Source organism: Heptranchias perlo, chromosome 45 (assembly GCF_035084215.1).
Source record: "Heptranchias perlo isolate sHepPer1 chromosome 45, sHepPer1.hap1, whole genome shotgun sequence".
Lineage (NCBI taxonomy): Eukaryota > Metazoa > Chordata > Chondrichthyes > Hexanchiformes > Hexanchidae > Heptranchias > Heptranchias perlo.
The window spans coordinates 1,567,516-1,587,895 of NC_090369.1; the positions used below are offsets into that span (position 1 = coordinate 1,567,516).

At 54.3% G+C, this 20,380-nt stretch overlaps 1 protein-coding gene across 1 annotated transcript; it reads left to right on the plus strand.

Annotated features, from left to right (window-relative positions):
• Positions 1 to 536: 536 nt before the first annotated feature.
• LOC137306789 (organic solute transporter subunit alpha-like) lies at positions 537 to 12,159 on the plus strand. Its single transcript, XM_067976170.1, has 6 exons — positions 537 to 1,067; positions 3,732 to 3,805; positions 4,769 to 4,924; positions 6,366 to 6,477; positions 8,490 to 8,742; positions 10,221 to 12,159. Exons 1-6 carry the CDS (start codon positions 798 to 800, stop codon positions 10,691 to 10,693), a joined length of 1,338 nt encoding a protein of 445 aa, XP_067832271.1. The 5' UTR covers positions 537 to 797; the 3' UTR covers positions 10,694 to 12,159.
• Positions 12,160 to 20,380: the final 8,221 nt, after the last annotated feature.

A 20,380-nucleotide genomic window follows, 5' to 3' on the forward strand; every position in this document is an offset into this window, starting at 1 on the left:
GGCCGCCAATGGCGGAGCGATGGGAATCGAGGGATGCGCAAGAGGCCGGAATTGGAGGAGCGCAGAGATCTGGGAGGGTCGTAGGGGCTGGAGGAGGTTACAGAGATAGGGAAGGGGGGGAAGACGAGGGCCATGGAGGGATTTGTACAGGAGGATGGAGAATTCTAAAATCGAGGATGAGAAGGTAAGAAACGAAAAGGGGAGTGTCGTCCTTGCGAATAAATAACTCCCCCGGGGCTCTCACGGGGGAGGGGGGCTAAAGTGGGTGAAAGTGAGACACACAAACTAGGAAGGGGCCTGATTTCAGCCCCCGCCTCTGCCGAGACAGGGGAATGGAGCAGGTAAGGATATACACCTGTCCTCTGTGGGGCAAGAGAGAATCAGAGCAAAGGGAAGTCCAGGACAAGGGGGCATAACCTTCTGGTCTCCCCTCTCCCAGAATACCACCGGGGCTAAAAGGGGTTAAATTACGAGGACAGGTTGCACAGACTGGGCTTGTATTCCCTCAAGTATAGAAGATTAAGGGGTGATCTAATGGAGGGGTTTAAGATGATTAAAGGATTTGATAGGGTCGATAGAAACTATTTCCTCTGGTGGGGGGAGTCCAGAACAAGGGGGAATAACCTTAAAATTAGAGCCAGGCCGTTCAGGGGTGATGTCAGGAAGCACTTCTTCACACAAAGGGGAGTGGAAATCTGGAACTCCCTCCCCCAAAAAAAGCTGTGGAGGCTGGGGGTCAATTGGAGCTTTCAAGACTGCGATCGATAGATTTTTGTTGGGTAAGGGTATCGAGGGATATGGAGCAAAGGCGGGTAAATGGGGTTAAGATACAGATCAGCCCTGATCTAATTGAACGGAGGAGCAGGCTCGAGGGGGTTTATTTCTCCCTCTCTCTCTCTGTGTTTTCTTTCTCAGCGATTGGGTCCGAGCTTTGGATATTCATCATTCCGGCCGTCATGACCTTGGTGATCCTGGTCCTCTTCTTGGAAGAGATGGGATTTTTCTTTCGGAATATCCGGAGCGATAAACGCAGGAGGCTGAACCTGTGGATCCTGGGAATCTATCCGGTGAGGACATTAACCCCTTCTCGTGGTGTCAGGCTCCCCATGCTAACATTCACCTCCCTCAGTCCCCCCTTCCCCCACCTCCCTCGGTCCCCACTTCCCCCTCCGCCCCCCCCTTCCCCCTCCGCCCTCGGTCCCCCCTTCCCCCTCCGCCCTCGGTCCCCCCTTCCCCCTTCCCCCTTCCCCCTCCGCCCTCGTCCCCCCTTCCCCCTCCGCCCTCGGTCCCCCCTTCCCCCTCCGCCCTCGGTCCCCCCTTCCCCCACCTCCCTCGGTCCCCCCCTTCCCCCACCTCCCTCGGTCCCCACTTCCCCCCCTTCCCCCTCTGTCCCCACTCCCCCTTCCCCCTCTGCCCCCCCTTCCCCCTCTGCCCCCCCTTCCCCCTCTGCCCCCCCTTCCCCACCTCCCTCGGTCCCCCCTTCCCCCTCCGCCCTCGGTCCCCCCTTCCCCCTCCGCCCTCGGTCCCCCCTTCCCCCTCCGCCCTCGGTCCCCCCTTCCCCCTCCGCCCTCGGTCCCCCCTTCCCCCTCCGCCCTCGGTCCCCCCCTTCCCCCTCCGCCCTCGGTCCCCCCTTCCCCCTCCGCCCTCGGTCCCCCCCTTCCCCCTCCGCCCTCGGTCCCCCCCTTCCCCCTCCGCCCTCGGTCCCCCCCTTCCCCCTCCGCCCTCGGTCCCCCCTTCCCCCTCCGCCCTCGGTCCCCCCTTCCCCCTCCGCCCCTCGGTCCCCCCTTCCCCCACCTCCCTCGGTCCCCCCCTTCCCCCACCTCCCTCAATCTGCCCTTCCCCCTCGGTCCCCCCTTCCCCCACCTCCCTCGGTCCCACCTCCCTCCGTCTCCCTTCCCCCACCTCCCTCAATCTGCCCTTCCCCCTCGGTCCCCCCTTCCCCCACCTCCCTCGGTCCTCCCTTCCCCCACCTCCCTCGGTCCCCCCCTCCGCCCTCGGTCCCCCCTTCCCCCACATCCCTCGGTCCCCCCTTCCCCCACCTCCCTCGGTCCCCCCTTCCCCCACCTCCCCCGGTCCCCCCTCGGTCCCCCCCTTCCCCCTCCGCCCTCGGTCCCCCCTTCCCCCTCCGCCCTCGGTCCCCCCTTCCCCCTCCGCCCTCGGTCCCCCCTTCCCCCTCCGCCCTCGGTCCCCCCTTCCCCCTCCGCCCTCCGCCCTCGGTCCCCCCTTCCCCCACCGCCCTCGGTCCCCCCTTCCCCCACCTCCCTCAATCTGCCCTTCCCCCTCGGTCCCCCCTTCCCCCACCTCCCTCGGTCCCACCTCCCTCGGTCTCCCCTTCCCCCACCTCCCTCAATCTGCCCTTCCCCCTCGGTCCCCCCCTTCCCCCACATCCCTCGGTCCCCCCTTCCCCCTCCGCCCTCGGTCCCCCCTTCCCCCACCTCCCTCGGTCCCCCCTTCCCCCACCTCCCCCGGTCCCCCCTTCCCCCACCTCCCCCGGTCCCCCCTCGGTCCCCCCTTCCCCCTCCGCCCTCGGTCCCCCCTTCCCCCTCCGCCCTCGGTCCCCCCTTCCCCCCCTCCGCCCTCGGTCCCCCCTTCCCCCTCCGCCCTCGGTCCCCCCTTCCCCCTCCGCCCTCGGTCCCCCCTTCCCCCACCTCCCTCAATCTGCCCTCCCCCTCGGTCCCCCCCTTCCCCCACCTCCCTCGGTCCCACCTCCCTCGGTCCCCCCTTCCCCCTCCGCCCTCGGTCCCCCCTTCCCCCTCCGCCCTCGGTCCCCCCTCCGCCCTCGGTCCCCCCTCCGCCCTCGGTCCCCCCTCCGCCCTCGGTCCCCCTCCGCCCTCGGTCCCCCCTCCGCCCTCGGTCCCCCCTCCGCCCTCGGTCCCCCCTCCGCCCTCGGTCCCCCCCTTCCCCCTCCGCCCTCGGTCCCCCCTTCCCCTCCGCCCTCGGTCCCCCCTTCCCCCTCCGCCCTCGGTCCCCCCTTCCCCCTCCGCCCTCGGTCCCCCCCTTCCCCCTCCGCCCTCGGTCCCCCCTTCCCCCTCCGCCCTCGGTCCCCCCTTCCCCCTCCGCCCTCGGTCCCCCCTTCCCCCTCCGCCCTCGGTCCCCCCTTCCCCCTCCGCCCTCGGTCCCCCCTTCCCCCTCCGCCCTCGGTCTCCCCCTTCCCCCCACCTCCCTCAATCTGCCCTTCCCTCTCGGTCCCCCTTCCCCCACCTCCCTCGGTCCCACCTCCCTCGGTCTCCCCTTCCCCCACCTCCCTCAATCTGCCCTTCCCCCTCGGTCCCCCCCTTCCCCCACCTCCTCGGTCCCCCCTTCCCCCTCCGCCCCCCCTTCCCCCACCTCCCTCGGTCCCCCCTTCCCCCACCTCCCCCGGTCCCCCCTTACCCCACCTTCCTCGGTCTCCCCATCCCTCACCTCCCCCAGTCCCCTCCTCCCTCAGTCTCCCCTTCCCCCACCTCCCTCAGTCTCCCCTCCCTCCTACAATTTGCGGGCTTTTTAAACCCCATTTCCCCAATTGTTGACCCTCCTCTCTTCTCTTTTACCCTGGGGCGGGCCCTGCCCTCTGATTCCTGCCCCTCCAGCTAAACTTCTCAAGTAAGAAATATCCTTCCACCTGATGCGTGGCTGATGTTGCCATGGTTTCAAGAGGCATATGGACAGAGCGTTACTGATTAAATAGCATTTGGAGCTGAGAACCGCCAGGTATGGAGTGTGAGTAATCCTCCATTCTCTGTTTCTGTTAGGTGTTTGCGATAACCTCACTGGTCGGGATGTACATCCCCAGATCTGCCTCCCTCTGCAGCTTTGTGGCTTCGATGTAAGTATTGCAACTGGTCTCCCAGGGCTGATAAAACGCTCCTACTGAGTGGGACTAAGGGACATTTGTCACCTCTGTTCGCATTGTAAACCAATGGACCAAACCCCTTCCCATTCACTCCCATTGTACACAATCCTAATGGACCAAACCTCTTCCCATTTAGTCCCATTGTACACAGTCCCAATGGACCAAACCCCTTCCCATTCACTCCCATTGTACACAATCCCAATGGACGAAACTCCTTCCCATTCACTCCCATTGTACACAATCCCAATGGATCAAATCCCTTCCCATTCACTCCCATTGTACACAGTCCCAATGGACCAAACCCCTTCCCATTCACTCCCATTGTACACAATCCTAATGGACCAAACCCCTTCCCATTCACTCCCATTGTACACAATCCCAATGAACCAAACCCCTTCCCATTCACTCCCATTGTACACAGTCCCAATGGACCAAACTCCTTCCCATTCACTCCCATTGTACACAATCCCAATGAACCAAACCCCTTCCCATTCACTCCCATTGTACACAGTCCCAATGGACCAAACTCCTTCCCATTCACTCCTATTATACACAATCCCAATGAACCAAACCCCTTCCCATTCACTCCCATTGTACACAGTCCCAATGGACCAAACCCCTTCCCATTCACTCCCACTGTACACAATCCCAATGAACCCAAACCCCTTCCCATTCACTCCCACTGTACACAATCTCAATGAACCAAACCCCTTCCCTTTGTGTCTTGGCACCTTGCTGGTCTGTAATTGGCTCTTTAGCAAGAGGAGATGGGATATGAGACTGGTCCAGTGGGGCCCAAACATGGATCTAAATGACATCACCAGCTGGAGGGGCTGAATGCCACTTCTCGTATACTTATGTACGTGTATGCCACTGTCTAATTGCTCCAGTTTCTGTACCAAGCATCTCTTTATAATCCAGTCCCTTTCTTTTCAGCTATCATTCCATAACTCTTTGGAAATTCCTGGGACTGATTACGGATTTCTTCGGTGGGAAGATGAGGATGCTGGAACAGTTGGCTGGGGAGGAGGTGTCGCCCAGTCCCTTCCCATGTTGCTGTTGCTGTTGCCTCCCGATGATCTCCGTCAACCAGTGAGTTCCTTCGGAGAGAGGGGGGGGAGAGGGGGGAGAGCGGGGGGGCGACGGAGAGAGAGACAGTGGGAGAGGGAGAGAGCGCGCACGCGGGAGAGGGAGAGAGCGCGCACGCGACAGAGGGAGAGAGCGCGCACGCGACAGAGGGAGAGAGCGCGCACGCGACAGAGGGAGAGAGCGCGCACGCGACAGAGGGAGAGAGCGCGCACGCGACAGAGGGAGAGAGCGCGCACGCGACAGAGGGAGAGAGCGCGCACGCGACAGAGGGAGAGAGCGCGCACGCGACAGAGGGAGAGAGCGCGCACGCGACAGAGGGAGAGAGCGCGCACGCGACAGAGGGAGAGAGCGCGCACGCGACAGAGGGAGAGAGCGCGCACGCGACAGAGGGAGAGAGCGCGCACGCGACAGAGGGAGAGAGCGCGCACGCGACAGAGGGAGAGAGCGCGCACGCGACAGAGGGAGAGAGCGCGCACGCGACAGAGGGAGAGAGCGCGCACGCGACAGAGGGAGAGAGCGCGCACGCGACAGAGGGAGAGAGCGCGCACGCGACAGAGGGAGAGAGCGCGCACGCGACAGAGGGAGAGAGCGCGCACGCGACAGAGGGAGAGAGCGCGCACGCGACAGAGGGAGAGAGCGCGCACGCGACAGAGGGAGAGAGCGCGCACGCGACAGAGGGAGAGAGCGCGCACGCGACAGAGGGAGAGAGCGCGCACGCGACAGAGGGAGAGAGCGCGCACGCGACAGAGGGAGAGAGCGCGCACGCGACAGAGGGAGAGAGCGCGCACGCGACAGAGGGAGAGAGCGCGCACGCGACAGAGGGAGAGAGCGCGCACGCGACAGAGGGAGAGAGCGCGCACGCGACAGAGGGAGAGAGCGCGCACGCGACAGAGGGAGAGAGCGCGCACGCGACAGAGGGAGAGAGCGCGCACGCGACAGAGGGAGAGAGCGCGCACGCGACAGAGGGAGAGACAGTGAGATACAGAGAACATGGAGCAAGAGGAGACAGAGAGAAAGGGAGGGACAGGAAGAGAGAGACACAGAGAAAGGAGAGAGAGTGAGAAAAAGCGAGGGGAGAGTGAGAGAAGGAGTGAAAGTGAGGAAGAAGAGACTAGGAGGAGCGACCAAAAGCTGGGTTGAAGAGGTGGATTTTAAGGAGGGTCTGAAAGGATTAGGGGGAGGTGGAGAGATTTAGGGAGGGAATTCCTAGGTGGCTGACGGTTTTGGATGAGCTGAATTTTACCAAGGGAGGAGGATGGGAGGCCGGCCAGGAGAGCATTGGAATAGTCGAGTCTGGGAGTAACAAAGGCATGGAGGAGGGTTTCAGCGGCAGATGAGCTGAAGCAGAGGCGGAGACGGGCGATGTCACGGAGGTGGAAGTGGGCGGCCAGACGTTTAACTTGGGGCCCCGAGGTGATGGCCATTTCCCCTTTCTCTTCCTGAGGTCGAACCTGAGGTGGATGACAGCGGCTGTATTCCAGTTATCCGTCGTCAGGACGATTCTCTTCTTTGTCATGCTTGTGCTGTGGACAGACGAAAAGTACGATTATGGAGACGTGAGTACCTTCTGCAAATCCCAGAGAGCTACCATCCTGCTTGATTTGTTTCTTACTCCCAGGGCAGGTACAGCACGGGTTAGATACAGAGTAAAGCTCCCTCTACACTGTCCCATCAAACACTCCCAGGGCAGGTACAGGGTTAGATACAGAGTAAAGCTCCCTCTACACTGTCCCATCAAACACTCCCAGGGCAGGTACAGGGTTAGATACAGAGTAAAGCTCCCTCTACACTGTCCCATCAAACACTCCCAGGGCAGGTACAGGGTTAGATACAGAGTAAAGCTCCCTCTACACTGTCCCATCAAACACTCCCAGGGCAGGTACAGGGTTAGATACAGAGTAAAGCTCCCTCTACACTGTCCCATCAAACACTCCCAGGGCAGGTACAGGGTTAGATACAGAGTAAAGCTCCCTCTACACTGTCCCGTCAAACACTCCCAGGGCAGGTACAGGGTTAGATACAGAGTAAAGCTCCCTCTACACTGTCTCGTCAAACACTCCCAGGGCAGGTACAGGGTTAGATACAGAGTAAAGCTCCCTCTACACTGTCCCATCAAACACTCCCAGGGCAGGTACAGGGTTAGATACAGAGTAAAGCTCCCTCTACACTGTCCCATCAAACACTCCCAGGGCAGGTACAGGGTTAGATACAGAGTAAAGCTCCCTCCACACTGTCCCATCAAACACTCCCAGGGCAGGTACAGGGTTAGATACAGAGTAAAGCTCCCTCTGCACTGTCCCATCAAACACTCCCAGGGCAGGTACAGGGTTAGATACAGAGTAAAGCTCCCTCTACACTGTCCCGTCAAACACTCCCAGGGCAGGTACAGGGTTAGATACAGAGTAAAGCTCCCTCTACACTGTCCCGTCAAACACTCCCAGGGCAGGTACAGCACGGGTTAGATTTCAGCAGACAGGATGCAGAGAGGAGGAAAAGGATGTAGGACGGGTTTTGTTAAGATGAGAGAAAAGTTTAGAAGCTTAATGACTGCGGTGAATATAAAATTAGGGAGATGAAAAGAGTGCAACAGAGAAAGAGGTGGCTAGTGATAAGAGAAGGTTCCGCTATCAGACAGCAGCAATTTGTATTTATTTGGTGTCTTCAAGATAAGGAAACATCCTGAGAAATTACAGGTGGGAGAGTGTGGGCACAAGTAGCAGAGGAAACTTCGGAGGGATTATCTAAGGGATGGTGAACAAGAGAGGAGACTGCTATTGGCAGAGAGAGACGTAGAGAGGCATAGAGGGTTAGGGAGGGAGTGCCAGAGTCCAGGGCCGAGGCAGCTGAAGGCACGGACACCAATGGGAGAGTTGCGAGGGTGGGAATGCAGAATCGGACATAAGGCTGGCAGAGGGGGTGAGGCGAGGCCAGGCCATGAGGGGATTGGACAAGGGGTATGAGATGGATGGGGTCAGAAGAGTCTCTTTGATATAGTTTGGGGCGGGGGGCAGCATCGAGATTTGTGCTTGATGGAGCTGGCAAGGCGAAGGCAGCTTTAGGATGGAACGTAGGAACAGGAGGAGGCCATTCAGCCCCTCGTGCCTGTTCCGCCATTCAACTAGATCATGGTTGACCCGCCTTGGTTCCGTAACCCTAAATACCCAACAAAAATCGATCAATCTCAGTTTTGAAATTTTCAATTGACCCCCAGCCTCAACAGCTTTTTGGGGGATTCCCACTCCCCTTTGTGTGACGAAGTGCTTCCAGGCATCACCCCTGAACGGCCTGGCTCTAATTTTAAGGTTATGCCCCCCTTGTTCTGGACTCCCCCCACCAGAGGAAATAGCTTCTCTCTCTCTCTACCCTATTGAATCCTATAATCATCTTAAACACCTCAATCAGATCACCCCTTAAACTTCTACACTCGAGGGAATACAAGCCTAGTCTACGCAACCTGTCCTCGTAATTTAACCCTTTTAGCCCCGGTATCATTCTGGAGAGAGGAGACTCTAACGGAGGGACGACAAAAAGCAGATGTCACATGTTGACATGTCTTTGCCCTTTCCAGGTTGACTTCCTAAACCCCAACTCCTATGTAAACATCATCATCGGCGTCTCCACCTTCCTGTCCTTCTACGGATACCTGCTCTTCTACAAGGCGACAAAGAACTCGCTGCAAGGCTACGGGCTCCAGGAGAAGTTCATCTGCATCATCGTGGTTCTGGTGCTGTTTGGACTGCAGAGCGGAATCCTAGAGACCATGAGCGCGCTCGGAGCCATCCCCTGCTTCCCGCCGTTCTCCGTCGACATGCGTTCTCAGAGTAAGTCAGCGGTCGCTTTGGCGTTCACAGGAAACCCAGGTGAGGCGTGCCAAGCTTCCTCACCCAACCTGGCCCCATAGAACGGGGCACTACCTTGGTTGGAAAGAGAAGGTGGCAGAAGATGAGGTGTCATTAAGCTTGAAAGTCTCTAGATTGCAGGAGAAGGGGAAGAACGAGGGAGGTAAGAAATGTTTCGTGGTTGGAAGCTCCAGGCCGAAGATGGATCACATGTAAAAACTCTATTGCCCGGATCCTAACTCGCACCAGGTCCCGTTCACCCATCACCCCCTGTGCTCGCTGATCTACATTGGCTCCCAGTCCGTCAATGCCCAATTTTAAAATCCCTCATCCTTGTTTTCTAATCCCTCCACGGCCCTCGCCCCCCTCCCTATCTCAGTAACCTCCTCCAGCCCCTACAACCCTCCCAGATCTCTGCGCTCCTCCAATTCCGGCCTCTTGTCCATCCCCTGATTCCCATCGCTCCGCCATTGGCGGCCGTGCCTTCAGCCGCCTCGGCCCGAAGCTCTGGAATTCCCTCCCTAAACCTCTCCAATTTTTTCTCTGCCTTTAAGACGCTCCTTAAAACCTCCCTCTCGTCACCTGTCCTAATATCTCCTTATGTGGCTCAGTGTCGGATTTTGTCTGATAGCACTCCTGTGAAGCGCCTCGGGACGTTTTACTACGTTAAAGGCGCTGGATAAATACAAGTTGCTGTCAGATGGCCAGTTTTATTTTGTAATCCTGTCAGGAAGGTGAGAGTTGGTAATGGAGCCTCTCCAGCTGGGAGCTAAGGATATAAAGACTTGCATTTATACAGCGAGTTACTTTGAAGTGCAGTCACTGTCGTTATGTGGGGTAACGTCACAAGCGTTTTTGCAAACATGAACGAGCAGTGTCGGCCGAGGGGGGAATGTTGGCTTCCTGCTCTTCTTCCAATCGGGCCGTGGGACCTTTAACCTCCACCGTCCTTACCCAGTCTGGCCTATACCAAGGTGGTTGACTCTTAGCTGCCCTCTGAAGTGGTCCAGCGAGCCACTCCATCGTATCAAACTGCCTCAAGGAAAAACAGTGGCTCAAGAAGGCGGCCCACCACCGCCTTCTCGGGGCATCTAGGGACGGGCAATAAATACCAGCCCTGCCAGCGACGTCCACATCCCAAGAATGAATAAAGAAAACTAAGACAGGGCCTCATTCATAAGGCAGCACCTCTGACAATGTTGCACTCCCTCGGTGCTGCACTAGAGTGTCAGCCCAGATTATGTTGCTCCAGCCCTCAAACCCACAACCAAATGAATCAGAAGAGCGATACTGACTGAGCCAAGCTGGCACAGTCAGGGTTGGGTCGGGTCGAGGTGGGGTTGGGTCAAGGCCACGATAGAGTGGACTGTACACGGTCTGTGCATCGACTTGATGAGCCAAATGGCCTTATCTTGTTCCCCGCTTCCTCCTGTAACGCCCTGCTGCTGTGTCTCTTGCAGTAATTTTCCATTACGCAGTAATCGTCGAGATGTTCTTCATCAGCATGTTGGCCCGCTACTGCTTCAGGAAGGTGGAGCCCTGCAATAACCTGGCCGACGATCAGCCCAGGCCCAAGTCGCACAAGTCCGTGCAGACGGACGAAGCCGAGTTCAACAGCAACGACTGTGGCTTCGTCGACCCGGAGGAGTTCGCGTTGGGATTGAGCCCGGGTTACAACAGTGACACAGAAGACACCCTGTGCAGGATCGAACACGCCCCCTTGGATAGGTTCGACTTCAAGACGGCTAAGAAACTGCTGGCGGACAGCAGGTTTGTCTCCGTGCACCTCAATGAGCAGAAAGATACGAGGGAGCCGAGTACCATTTGCAACGTATCCCCAGTTCAAGACTCTGTATCAGTTGAAATGGACACTGTGCAGGTGAGGGCACAGATTAACTACCGGGATCCCAGTAAGGACGTGACTATGGTCTGAAGCTTCTGCTCCCTGTAACGGTCATTTACCCCAATGATAAATTCGAAGCTTTTAACATCTACCTATGTATATAAAAGACTGGAGTCTATTATGCATCTGAGACACTCGGGCATCACGCTGCGTTACAGATGCTTAAACAGTTTAAGGGAGAAATAAAGCTGGGTTTTTCACCCTGGGGATTCTTTTGAGCTGCAATCCACTCTAATTGACCTGGGCAATGTACAAGCAGCTACCAATGCCCGGTTTCCTAGAAAGTACTTTGAGCATTGTCTTTAAAAGGGACAGGTCAGTTTAGAAGCTCAAACATCAGAACCGTGAGCAATGCCACGGGTCACCCACACGTTTTTAAGTGGAATGCTCAATCAACAAAGAGCACATGAGTTTCCTTCCATAGACCCTGGGGACTGAAGGAAAATAAAACATTTTTACACACTTTTTTTTTCTTTTTAGATTTCAGTAGGAAGGTTTTGTGCAGCGTGACTTTATTTATTTATTTCTGAGTGAATAAATAGTCAGGCTGCACTTGAGTAAGGTGGACTGGCAAATGGTGTTTCATGTACTAAAGGTCATGTTTAATTTACTAACATTATTCCTGTCCGTAGGAACATAGGGACAGGAGTAGGCCATTCAGCCCCTCGAGCCTGTTCCGCCATTCAATCAGATCATGGCTAATTGGTACCTCAATTCCATTTACCCTCCATAATCCCTTGATACCCTTACAAAACTAGTTAGATAGTTACTTAGGCCACTACTTGAGTATTGCATACAGTTCTGGTCACCACATTACAGCAAGCATGTGATTGCACTGGAGAGGGTACAGAGATTTACGAGGGTGTTGCCAGGACTGGAGAATTTTAGCTGTGAGGAAAGATTGGATAGGCTGGGGTTATTCTGTTTGGAACAAAGGAGGCTGAGGGGAGATTTAATTGAGGTGTATAAAATTATGAGGGGCCTAGATAGAATAGATAGGAAGGACCTATTTCCCTTAGCAGAGAGGTCAATAACCAGGGGGCATAGATTTAAAGTGATTGGTAGAAGGATTAGAGGGGAGCTGAGGAGAATGTTTTTCACCCAGAGGGTGGTGGGGGTCTGGAACTCACTGCCTGAAAGGGTGGTAGAGGCAGAAACCCTCAACTCATTTAAAAAGTACCTGGATGTGCACCTGAAGTGCCGTATCCTACAGGGCTACAGACCAAGTGCTGGAAAGTGGGATTAGGCTGGATGGCTCATTCTCGGCCAGCACGGACACGATGGGCTGAATGGCCTCCTTCTGTGCCGTAAATTTTCTCATGAAAACAAAAATCCATCGATCTGAGTCTTCAAAATTCCAATTGACCCAGCATCCACAGACTACTGGGGCAAGAGAGTTCCAGATTTCCACCAGCCTTTGCGTGAAAACATGCTTCCTGATTTCACTCCTGAGCGGTCTGCTCGAGGGGTCTTTTGAACATTCTGGCTCCTAACAATAATGGAGATTGGTATTGGGTTTGGGTTTGTGACTCTACTGAATAAACTACTTGTTTTATTAAACGGCACTGGTGAGTGATCTGAATTTGTCACCCAATTAGGACACGCACTGTCTGCCAGCTTATAGTAATCTTGCTATTCACAGGCCAGAACCTAAGTCGCATCGCCTCCCAGCTTCTAGCGCCCCTCCTGGCTTCCCAGCTTTTGGATCCGTGCAATCCTGCTCTGTGTCCCAAACTTTTATCTCTCCTACACAGCAATAATTAATGCAATTAGAATTCAGGGAGCCAACAGTAATCTTTCCAATGATATCAGTGTGCATCTCTTATAGTCTTGAATCTATGTGAATGTGCACCAGTGATATGTTGTAGAATGCCTTCGACAATCAGACTACTGAAGCAGAGGACTATTATCTCTTCAATGCTATCAAAATACATTGAGCTTTGCTGTTTCTGCCGGCAGTCTTCCCTCAGATGGTCATTGCTGACACTTTCCACTTCCAAATTTGTATATCAATTTCAAAGTATGAATCCTTGATTCATCAGCATTGCTATGGGAATTCCAGTACAGTGTGTATATATATGTTTGTGAGATATATAATCTGATCGTAGGCAGAGTCAAGACCTAGTACTGTCTTAAGGTGAAGGAAAGATAGAGGGTAGAGCATAGTTGGGCTATGCTGTGCAGACATAATTCAGTCCCCATACATTCTGTCCTTAATTTTTAAACTGATTTTATCCAATTTTTTATATAGTTGAATAGATAAACTTGACGTCAATTTGAGAAGCGGAGAAGTCGAGTTGTTTGGAGCACAGGAGATGCTCTGCAGAACAGGCAGGGGAGTCAGGAGACGGCAAACTGAGGCACCACAGCGTCACCATTGGCTGCAGAGTGTAATTACAGTGTGACATGTTTACATAGGAAATTTCCATTATAACCGTGGACTTGGGAGTTTACAGTGGGGAAAAAAGTTGGTAGGAAGATTCTAAATATAATGTAGATTATATGGAAAATTGCAGGTGGCTCTACTCAGTTAATTGAAACACTGCGGTGAGAGAGAGAAAGAATCCCTCAATTCAGTTTAAAATAGCCTTCAAAGTTCATTTTAAAAATAAATGCAGTTCAAACAGGTTTGTTTTGCAGTGTTATGCCCCCTTAGCCAAGGCAAATATCAGCTTTTAATATTAACAGTATATTTACAATTCCTATTACATTTCTTATTAACCATTTAACAAGTTATCTAGTGACAATTCCTATTAAATTGTTTAATCGTTAATAAGAAATGTAATAGTAATTGTCACTAACTAGATAAATTGTTAATAAGAAATGTAATAGGAATAATCACTAACTCAATAACTTGTTTAATAGTTAAATAAGAAATGTATCTAGTTGGTGACAATTCCTATTACAATCCTTATTAACTATTAAACAATTTATCTAGTTGGTGACAATTCATATTACAGTCCTTATTAACTATTATACAATATATCTAGTTAGTGACAATTCCTATTACAGTCCTTATTAACTATTAAACAATGTATCTAGTTGGTGACAATTCCTATTACAGTCCTTATTAACTATTAAACAATTTATCTAGTTGGTGACAATCCCTATTACAGTCCTTATTAACTATTATACAATTTATCTAGTTGGTGACAATTCCTATTACAGTCCTTATTAACTAGTAAACAATTTATCTAGTTGGTGACAATTCCTATTACAGTCCTTATTAACTATTATACAATTTATCTAGTTGGTGACAATTCCTATTACAGTCCTTATTAACTAGTAAACAATTTATCTAGTTGGTGACAATTCCTATTACATTTCAACTTTCAGCGCAGGGAATTTTCCCCCCTCCTTTTTTAAGCCCCCTTAAAAAGAGGGGGGGGGGTTAGGGCGTCACTTTCATGAGAAAAAACCCTCAAACCCGAAGCCAGAGTCGGGTAATAACTTCACTGCAGCGCGGACGACCCTCACAAGGACCACCAGCATTCCTACCTGCGCGGCGTTAAGGCGGAGGCCCCGCTGAGAGTCCGTAACCAAGGCCTCGCTCCTCTTGGCAACGGGAGTCACGTGAGGAGAAATGCTGGGCTCCCGGCCCGCGCCTCGCCTCGCCACGTGACCGGAGCCACTTCCGCCAATGGGAGGGGAGGCACGTGACTGGGGCGGTCGGTGGGGGGGTGGGTGAAGAGAGAGAACGCTCGCTTGTCAGCGGGAGCGGCCGCTATGTTCGGGGAGAGAGAGAGAGAGAGAGAGTTCGTTGTCGGTGAGATCGGCCTAAGTCTGTAAGAAATGGTGAGTTTATCGATTTTCCTTCTGTAAATCGGTGGCGGTTGTGTTTTTTTTTATTGTTGTTGAGCTGAGGGAGCTGGCCGCTCGAGCGGCGGCGGCCGTCACGTGACATTGGGTGAGCGGGGTGGGGCCCCCTCCGCTGTTGATGGACGTGCGGCTTCGACCAATCGGCCGCCCACCGCTCCCCTAGCAACGGGGCACGCTGGCGCTTCTGGGGGCCAATCAGCAAGCGCGGGGGGCGGGACATGCGGACCGGAGCCCGGAAGGGAGGGGGAGGAATGAGGAAGTGCTTTTGTTTCATCGACCACCCTTTCCCTTAATGGCTGTCTTGGAGGAACTGGTTGGTTCTGACTGAAACCTGCCATTTTGCAATTAATTAACGTCTGTGCATTTGGTCTGTGTGAACAATATGCTTTTAAAATGCCGTTAATATTTAACATACTTTCAATGCACATTCTAAAATCAGCCAGCAATGTTTAAATTGCCACGTCTGACTTGCCTTGAATCCCCTGGCTAGCATTGGATTGGCCTTTCTGCACCAGCTGATGGCATTGGTTGCTGACTGTGCTATAAATTTGAAAGGCTTTATTGATTGCCCCTTTTTTATTTAAACTGTCAAGTGAAGAAATGGTTCTTAGGAGTTGCCTGGATGAGTTTTTATTTTATTCGTTCCATGGGATGCGGGCGTCGCTGGCGAGGCCGGCATTTATCGCCTGTCCCTAATTGCTCCTTGAGAAGGTGGTGGTGAGCCGCCGCCTTGAACCGCTGCAGTCTGTGTGGTGAAGGTTCTCCCACAGTGCTGTTAGGAAGGGAGTTCCAGGATTTTGACCCAGCGACGATGAAGGAACGGCCGATATATTTCCAAGTCGGGATGGTGTGTGACTCGGAGGGGAACGTGCAGGTGGTGGTGTTCCCATGTACCTGCTGCTCTTGTCCTTCTAGGTGGTAGAGGTCGCGGGTTTGGGAGGTGCTGTCGAAGAATCCTTGGCGAGTTGCTGCAGTGCATCCTGTGGATGGTACACACTGCAGCCACGGTGCGCCGGTGGTGAAGGGAGTGAATGTTTAGGGTGGTGGATGGGGTGCCAATCAAGCGGGCTGCTTTGTCCTGGATGGTGTCGAGCTTCTTGAGTGTTGTTGGAGCTGCACTCATCCAGGCAAGTGGAGAGTATCCCATCACACTCCTGACTTGTGCCTTGTAGATGGTGGAAAGGCTTTGGGGAGTCAGGAGGTGAGTCACTCGCCGCAGAATACCCACCCTCTGACCTGCTCTTGTAGCCACAGTATTTATGTGGCTGGTCCAGTTAAGTTTCTGGTCAATGGTGACCCCCAGGATGTTGATGGTTGGGTATTCGGCGATGGTAATGCCGTTGAATGTCAAGGGGAGGTGGTTAGACTCTCTCTTGTTGGAGATGGTCATTGCCTGGCACTTGTCTGGAGTGCAGCTCCAACAACACTCAAGAAGCTCGACACCATCCAGGACAAAGCAGCCCGCTTGATTGGCACCCCATCCACCACCCTAAACATTCACTCCCTTCACCACCGGCGCACTGTGTACCATCCACAGGATGCACTGTAGCAACTCGCCAAGGCTTCTTCGACAGCACCTCCCAAACCCGCGACCTCTACCACCTAGAAGGACAAGATGTGGGGTTGACAATTGTAAACAATTTTACAACACCAAGTTATAGTCCAACAAATTTATTTTTAATTCCACAAGCTTTCGGAGGCTTCCTCCTTCGTCAGGTGATCATACCGTTCACCTGACGAAGGAGGAAGACTCCGAAAGCTTGTGGAATTAAAAATAAATTTGTTGGACTGTAACTTGGTGTTGTAGAAGGACAAGGGCAGCAGGCACATGGGAACAACACCACCTGCACGTTCCCCTCCAAGACACACACCATCCCGACTTGGAAATATATCGACCGTTCCTTCATCGTCGCTGGGTCAAAATCCTGGAACTCCCTCCCTAACAGCACTGTGGGAGAACCTTCACCACATGGACTGCAGCGGTTCAAGAAGGCGGCTCACCACCACCTTCTCGAGGGGCAATTAGGGATGGGCAATAAATGCCGGCCTTGCCAACGACGCCCACATCCCATGAACGAATAATAAAAAAAAAAGTTGGAGAGACCTTAATGGTTTTCAAAAGTACACCTAGTCCTTCGGGAGGTTTGAGCACCTCACTGGGTCGGGCCCACTGCTTGGCGTTAGGATTTTTAAAAAAAAGCAGGCTGTGCCCCTCACGGCTCTGCAGGTAATTGTACGGCCTGGCGTGTGTGGGAACTGAAAGCTCTCGGGGGGGTTTGATCCCTAATCTGGGCTGATTTGGCTGTTCTCAGCTGCTCGGACACTGCAGTCAGCCTCGGTATCCGCTCCCACCCCCCTCCCTGTAAATTGTAATAAATGAACGGCCGCTTCCAACTTTCCGCCATTGTGTGATTGTCTGTTTTTCTTTCTCTCCTCTGTTGTAGAGGGGAGTGTGCCACTGCTTGTATCCCAGAACCCCCTGAAGATTTCCCAGTGCCTCTGTGATGGCAGCTGTCTGGCAGCAGGTGTTAGCTGTTGATGCCAGGTAAGCTTTGGGTAAATCGCAGGAGGGGCGGTTGGGGAATAAGGGATGTTGATTCTTCTGCATCGAATTCGATCAACAGGCCTGGGCTAAACACTGTGCGCCGATTGGCCATTCTCTTCCCTCCAGCCTCCAATCCCTCCGCTTCACTCTGTCACTGTTCCTCTGACCGTCTTTTTCCCCCCCCCCCTCTCGCTCCACCTCCTCCTAACCTCCACATACCCTGATCCTGCACCATTGCGTCCTGCCCGTCCACTAGAGACTGCCTGTGCATCGGGTGGATGTTGACGATCCCACGGCACGAATGGACGAGCCGGGATTCGTCCTGATATCCTGAGGCAGCATTCCTCCCTCAACCACCAATACGTTAACTGCTGGTGGGACGGTATCATGGTGTGCCTACATAATGACAGTCGCTGGACTCCAAGGTAATTCATTGTACGTGAAACACTTTGGGGCACCTCCCCTGTGATAACGTACTGTGTAATTGCGCGTACCTCTACCACCTTAGGAACAGGGGGAGGCCATTTAGCCCCTCGAGCCTGACCTTGAGCTGTCTCACCTCTGAGTCAGAAGGATGTGCTTCTGATCTGATTTTGAGTGGAAAATGGCTGACAGCAGTCCCTGCACTTTCAGAGCAATGCACTGAATGTGAAACCCTTTGTGAGACTTGTAATGACTTGCTGCATAACCGAAAGCCTTCCTTTTAATGCACTTGTTTTTTTGAAGTGAGGGATAATGAGATTCAGTTAAATCAGGGCTGATCTGTACCTCCATTTTACCCGCCTTTGCTCCATATTCCTCACCCAACAAAAATCTATCAATCTCTGTCTTGAAAGCTTCAGTTGATCCCCAGTCTCAACAGCTTTTTGGGGGAAGAGAGTTCCAGATTCCCACTCCCCTTTGTGTGAAGAAATGCTTCCAGGTATCACCCCTGAACGGCCTGGCACTAATTTTAAGGTTCTGCCCCCTTGTTCTGGACTCCCCCCACCAGAGGAAATAGTTTCTCTCTATCGACCCAATCGAATCCTTTTATCATTGTAAACGCATTTTAAACCTTCCTCCTTCTGCACCCACTGCCCCCGCCCGCTCACTGTGTTGAAATGGAGACTGATGGACAGTCTGCTACTCTAACTCATTTTTTCTCAGGACCTAAACACTGTGGGACATCTCGCCTCCCTCAGTCTCCCCTTCCTTCTTACAGCCTGCAGCGTCTGCCTCGGTGCAGTTGGGAGCTGTCTCACCACTGAGTCAGAAGGATGTGCATCTGATCTGATCTGATTTTGAGTGGAAAATGGCTGACAGCAGTCCCTGCACTTTCAGAGCAATGCACTGTATGTGAAACCCTTCTTGAGAGATATAATGACTTGCTGCATAACCGAAAGCCTTCCTTTTAATGCACTTGTTTTTTTTTAAAGTGAGGGATAATGAGATTCCGAACAGATGGCCACATGATTTGGGCAAATTAGGTCTCGTCATACAATTACCTCAAAGCACTTCACAAAATGAATTACTTGCGATGCAGCGACTGTTGGTGTACAGCTGTTGTATAGATTCTGATATAGACTGTTGTCAGCTGCGGCCCCGAGGGAGCGCTGCCCCGTCGGAGGGGCGGCCCCGAGGGAGCGCGGCCCCGAGGGAGCGCTGCCCCGTCGGAGGGGCGGCCCCGAGGGAGCGCTGCCCCGTCGGAGGGGCGGCCCCGAGGGAGCGCTGCCCCGTCGGAGGGCGGCCCCGAGGGAGCGCTGCCCCGTCGGAGGGGCGGCCCCGAGGGAGCGCTGCCCCGTCGGAGGGGCGGCCCCGAGGGAGCGCTGCCCCGTCGGAGGGGCGGCCCCCGCCCTGTGTACTGTACCGAGAGTGTGGGCCTGGATTGTCTGTTCAAACAGACAATTTGTGTGCAGTGAGCAATAGGCTCACCTCCATTTTAAGCACAGAAATGATCGGCAGTTCCCCTGACAGGTTTACTTCAATTTGAAGAGAATATTTAGTCTATCCAGGGCAAAACAGTCTGCTTGATCGGCAGCCCATCCGCCCCCTTAAACACCCACTCCCTCCACCACCCGCGCACCGTGGCTGCAGTGTGTGCTATCCACTGCAGCAACTCGCCAAGGCTTCTTCGACAGCACCTCCCAAACCCGCGACCTCTACCGCCCAGAAGGACAAGGGCAGCAGGCACACGGGAACAACACCACCTGCACGTTCCCCTCCAAGTCACACACCATCCCGACTTGGAAATATATCGGCCGTTCCTTCATCGTCGCTGGGTCAAAATCCTGGAACTCCCTCCCTAACGGAACTGTGGGAGAACCTTCACCACACGGACTGCAGCGGTTCAAGAAAGCGGCTCACCACCACCTTCTCAAGGGACGGGCGCTAAATGCCGGCCTCGCCAGCGACGCCCACATCCCGCAAATTTTTTTTAAAAAGCAGGAGTTGTGTTTATGCTCCACAAGAGAGTGCCTGTTGACCCCTGCTCTCCTCTCTCTCTCTGTTTTCACCGTTCGGCTTTCCCTTAGATACAACGCCTACCGCACCTCCAACTTCCCGCAGTTCCGCACCCAGTACATCCGCCGGCGAAGCCAGCTCCTGCGGGAGAATGCCAAGGGGGGCTTCGACCCCCACGTGAGGCGCCAATACCTGAAGCTCCGGAGCCAGCTGCTGGCCCAGCGCTACGGACCCCTGTCGGAGCAGAGCAGCTTCCGCGCCTACAGCAACAGCGTCCGCAGCAGCCGGACCACCCTCGACCGCATGGAGGTAACGGGGAGGGGGGCGGTTTGCTTGATTGCCCGGTGTTGGGGTGGGGGGGGCGGTGGGGAAGATGAGCCGACCGAGACCCTTCGCCTGGCGCTGACGGGGGTGGGGGGGGGGGCTTCCGCGGCAGCTAGGTCGGCGCCGAGCCCACACGAGATGGGAAGATTCCCCCTCCCCTGCCTGGGCTGTACGGGCGCCGCGATTGACCTCTGCTTCCCTGTGCTTGGGAGAGGAAAGATCAGCCAGGGCTCCAGGAGGCTAGCGAGCGACTCCCACTGGCGTGCGCCCCCGCCGCCTTACGGAACGCCCGTCTTAGAATAAATGCAAGATCCGGCAAGGCTGCCATGGTCGAATAGCTTATCTCACTGCCTAGGCTCACACAGGAGACACGCCCAGCGAGTGTCGGCTCCTTCAGGAGAGGGAAGGGGAGGGTAGGGGGGGGGAATTCGTGCTCTGACGTTCTTTTTTATTTGTTTATCTTCTTCCCCTCCGAACAGCTTCGATTAATTTTTATCCCCTCCTTTCAGGACCCCGCACGCACCGTTCCGTGGCTGAACGGGCGGGTAAGTGACCTGAGGTCTCCGGCAATGGCGTGTTTGAGGTGTTTA

Excerpts from the sequence above, each read along its gene's own strand:
- LOC137306789 (XM_067976170.1), top strand. The coding sequence starts at position 798 with ATGGAGCAAAGGCGGGTAAATGGGGTTAAGATACAGATCAGCCCTGAT. Across the intron at positions 3,806-4,768 it reads TGCAGCTTTGTGGCTTCGAT|CTATCATTCCATAACTCTTT; the intron begins GTAAGTATTGCA and ends CTTTCTTTTCAG. Across the intron at positions 4,925-6,365 it reads CCGATGATCTCCGTCAACCA|GTCGAACCTGAGGTGGATGA; the intron begins GTGAGTTCCTTC and ends TCTCTTCCTGAG.